Source organism: Cariama cristata, unplaced genomic scaffold (assembly GCF_000690535.1).
Source record: "Cariama cristata isolate BGI_N322 unplaced genomic scaffold, ASM69053v1 scaffold30119, whole genome shotgun sequence".
Taxonomy (NCBI): Eukaryota; Metazoa; Chordata; class Aves; order Cariamiformes; family Cariamidae; genus Cariama; species Cariama cristata.
The window spans coordinates 27,959-32,597 of NW_009635702.1; the positions used below are offsets into that span (position 1 = coordinate 27,959).

The 4,639-nt window shown below is 36.8% G+C and overlaps 1 protein-coding gene across 1 annotated transcript in view; it reads right to left on the bottom strand.

Annotated features, from left to right (window-relative positions):
* PGAM5 (phosphoglycerate mutase family member 5) overlaps positions 1 to 1,805 on the bottom strand; it is a 6,708-nt gene extending 4,903 nt beyond the window's left edge. Inside the window, exons 1-2 of the mRNA XM_009707653.1 lie at positions 1,735 to 1,805; positions 744 to 922 (exon numbers count right to left, since the gene is read on the bottom strand). Coding sequence (XP_009705955.1) covers positions 744 to 922; positions 1,735 to 1,805 — 250 coding nt within the window. The remainder of the gene's footprint in view (positions 1 to 743; positions 923 to 1,734) is intronic.
* Positions 1,806 to 4,639: the final 2,834 nt, after the last annotated feature.

Sequence of the window (4,639 nt, forward strand, 5' to 3'; positions counted from 1 at the left end):
TTTATACTGAACATTTGGCACCAGACTTCCAAAACCTCAAGCAGCACTGCACAATAATAATTCTTCCCCCTCCAAATAGCGTTGGCATACATATAGTCAAGAAAGTGTACTTTAAAAGCAGTGGACACTATTAAAAAATAATACTAAATAACATTTGAGACCTAGTCACAGAATCAGTGAATTAAGATTAACACAGAAGTCATCCTCATTTCATGTAACTGATCAGCAGTATTCCCAGAAACAGTGCTTAGTAGCAAAAGTGAAATGTATTTAATTATAAACACTTCAACTGAAAGAGAAGTCGGGGTAAATTTTTTTTAATTGTTTTTTATAAATCAGCAATATACCTAACAGAAACACAGGTCACTTTTAAAATCTATCCCAAAGTTAGTCATGGAGCTAAATTCAAAAGCCTTAGCCCTGGGAAATTATGTCAGCTAGCATGAAAATATGCTCAAGCAACCTTAAGATTATTGGAAACGTCCTTTGTGAAGTTTCTTTACATTTGGGTGTGTTTAGAACTCTGTAAAGCTTATCTTAATGTTTGTATTTAGAGGATCAAAAATGGAAAACACAAATTTATTCATGACATCTTTCTGTCAGAGAGGATCCAGAAAGTGGATTACGGTTTGGCAGTGAGACTCAGAACAGAGCTAAGCTACTGTACTGTACTCATCAGGACAGCAGCACACGAAAAACAATTTTCTCAAAACGCAAAATACGATGCTCCTAGCAATACATACCAAGTGGAGTCAGAGTTCTGTCTTTATCAGCCCGGCCATCCAAATTATACTGAGAATGACGGATAAGGAATATGTGCCTGGTGGCTTTTGCTTTGCAGTGATCTAAGCGTGAGGCAAGTTCTTCTTCCCCAGTTTCTTCGTTTTTCTTTTTGAGGTTGATAAGAGCCAGTGGTTCACGTCTAAATAAACACATTTCAAATGTCACTTTTAGATAGGGGAGACTAAAAGGCACAGGAATTTTACAGATGGGTAGTCATGCCTTATTGCCAGATATAGCTGAAGTAGTAAAATTGACTATTTAGCCATTTATATCACAAAATTGATTCAAACCATTGTGCGAGAGCTATAAATAAAAGCCTGCATTAAAAAAAAAAAGTTAATGCCATAGGTTAAAAGGTGTAACTGACACAGATAAATTTGCTGTTTAGCGACAGCCACCCCTCAAATAATTCTTGGGGAAAAAAAGCAACAAACACAACAGAAAAAGTTAAATCCTAATGCAAACAGATGGTATACACTAAAATATATGAAAGATACAGCCTGTCTGGACAAGAAGATTATAAACTCTATTTATATTTGATTTCCTGTTGATCCAATAGTTGCTCTTGGGATTTTCACTGACTTTCAGTCACACGTATAATGGTAGGATTTTGACAAGAAAAACTAACTGTGAATGACACCCAGGAAAAGAGGAAGAGGTGTTGACTGATCATAAAGGAAACAAAGTGTTCCATACCTAAAAGGCCCTGAGATAACACCTACAAAATCTGCACTTTATCAATCACATTTACATCAAATTACTAAGAAACACATAGCCCCCAACAATATCCTAGAAAGACTCCAACTTTTTGCAGTGCACACTGAGAATTATTTTCTGTTTTGAACTAGGTCACATCAGGTCTCTCCAGTAACACTTTTTTATTTTTCAGCCTGGAGTGTTTATTTACCCTTTCATCCTTTTCATCAACTCTCTCCCCTCATGCCACTTTACTCTTTCTTCCATTTTGTCACACTGCACACTACTGTCTCTTTCTGCACACCATAACCTTCCCTCTTGCACATCACCCGGACAGTTGATCCAGTTCCTCAAGAGGACAGCGAGCACAGAGGATCTTCCCCTCCCTCCCCCAGTATCACAGATTAGTGCCATGGATTTCCCACTGCTGACACCAACGCTGCACTATCATCATCAACCCTGTCCAAACCTTCCACAGATTAGTCTTCTGGTCCCCTCTCTGCACTGATCCGCTACCCCATTAATACAAATCCTTTTGCTATGTCTCTCCACCTCAGAGCATAAATCCTTTCCTTTGATCTCATATCTAACGAATAGTTAATTTATTTAATTCATACCAGACTTCGCTTCTTCCATTACTACAATTAAACTTGTTTCTTTATTTGTTTATAGATTTTTTAAAAATCAAGAATATCATTTTTATTTAGTTTGAGACAAAGTAATTCGGTCGTAGAAAATTGCTGTTTCCACATACCTATTTCTACAGTTCACAGCAAGACTGGCTTTAAAAAGCCCTGCATCCATTTTGCTTTAGTGAACACACAATTTCTATTAAACAATGAAGCTCAACTCATTTCTTAAGCTGTTAAAGTTCAACAAAGCACTAAAAATGAAACAGTAGTCCAATAACAAGAAGTTCCATTGCTATTTCATAGGATACTTCTTTTGATTCAGTAGAAACTATATCGCTGGAATGATACATTAGCAAAATAGAAAAATGTCTGTAAAATTCAAGCACATTTGTAAAGTAACATAGGGATTAATTCATCCTATAGCAGAAACACATAACAAGAAATGCCTGGGTGAAAATCCTGTCCTCTGCCGCCCAGCACCTCTGAAGTTACTCAATGGTAACATGTGCTTTGAAAAGCAACAGATGCTTTAACAAGTCATGAGAAGATAACCAAGCTTAACAGTATTTCTAGCATAAGCCAGTTTTAGAAAATTTATGAGCAGGAAAACTTTTAATACTGCTAAGACATAATTTAAGTAGGTTCTTTTAGGCCACTGAAACTTACAAGCTGACAAATGCAGTTTTCTCCATTCCCTTATTAAAAAAATTGCCCAAGATCGTAGCTGGACAGAAATTTGCTAAAAAGCAATGGCAATGTCAGGGATGAACTTTAAACCTAACTAAAACAAAAGTATCACTTAATCCATGACAGTACCCTTTTCACCTTCCTTCCAGGAAGGCCTGCATGTCACTGAAACCTAGTAGTCAGCCTGACAAATGTTTTAATTCTTGCAACATACTTTGAAATCCAGATATTTCTAGTTTTATTTCTAATAAAACTATTTACAAGAACCGCTCAGAAAGTATAGGAAGGTATCTGAAGCCCAGAAATTTAGACAATAATTCAAAGCCTTTTTTTTCCCCCCTCCCACACCAAGCTTCCCAGTTAACAGAAGCTTAACTATAACAACTTTCAGATAAAGTATTTCACGTGAAACTGTATCTGGTCTTCTCCAAGAACCGAGCTGTACAATTCCTGTGCAAGTGACATAGACCAATGCAACATCCTAGGTGTAGCATCATATCAGATCAATAGAAAGTCTGAAAACTTGCATTCTTTTGTTTCAAACTTGAAAAGCCATCAGTTGTTAAGAATATTGTAATATCTGGTTATCTGCTCACAACTTGACTTTGTAAATCATTCCCTGTCCCCAAAGAGAAGTGGTCCAATGCTCTGTGTATTTATAAGCCATTTAGCAACTTTACATGTTAAGTGTTTCTGCCGACATCATCCAAAAATCAAAATTAAGATTTCAACCAAGTATAGCCAAAGCGATACCACACCAACTGGTAGACACCAAGCAGTAGAAAACTAAACCTGACCTGTGATAATATATTTACATAATACATTTCCACTGTTTGCACACTATGATGAATGGTGATATAGTACACTACCCTTAACTGCTATTAAGTGTTAGCTAGCTATATTTGTTCAGGCAATTGTGACAGCTACATCAGTTATAGCACAATCTCTACTCCCTGAATTGGTTAAAAAAAAAAAAAAGTTACATGAGCCTGAAAGTACTTTAGAATCCCTGAAGAAAATCAACCATTTACCAGAACCACAAAGGCCTGGATCTGCAGTTAGACGGTAGCTTTAGTACCTCCCTCAATATAACCATGTAACCAGGTACAACCTTATTCAATTAAAGTTTTATTTTAATATTTAGGGTGTACATAGCCCTATTTACGTCAGCATTTGATGCTGTAGCACCTCAAAAATCAAACCAGGATGCATTACACAATAAAAATCTGTTAGTGCTTAAGTTTGGATTTACTATGATTAAACTGAAGCCTGACATAAGTCTCCCTGGGGAGATAATTCTACCAGACAGAAGCTAAATGAGCCAAAGCTCAATACAGATATTTGCACATTCTAATTAAAGAATCACACTATGAAGAACACAACTAAGTTAGGTTCAAAGCAACATCTCCTTTACAAGGATTTAAGAACACTAACTTCCAGTTTCATGGCCAATACAAGCAGCAGGCCTGATATATGCCTAGCACGTGCAAACAGAAATATCTTGGTGTAGGCATAAAAAAAATACTGAGGTATGGTTCACACTGCATTAAAAAAAGCAGGTCCATCTTCTACACGGTGCTCACATTTATCACAAACCTAAGGCTTTGCAATCTCACTGGATGAAAGCATTAGAATAAAGGGATCTATGCATCTTTACAGAGGGGAAAGTCTCTGAACTGTCTAAAACAAAACCCAGTGAAGGTGTCCACTCAGAGTACTCAGGTGCTCCAGAATCTCAAGAATTTTCAAGAACAGTCAACAATTTCAACTCTATTCTGCTTTGAACAGTTTACCACCTAAAATTTCACCTGGAAACAAGCCCTGCGGACTCTTGACTCGAC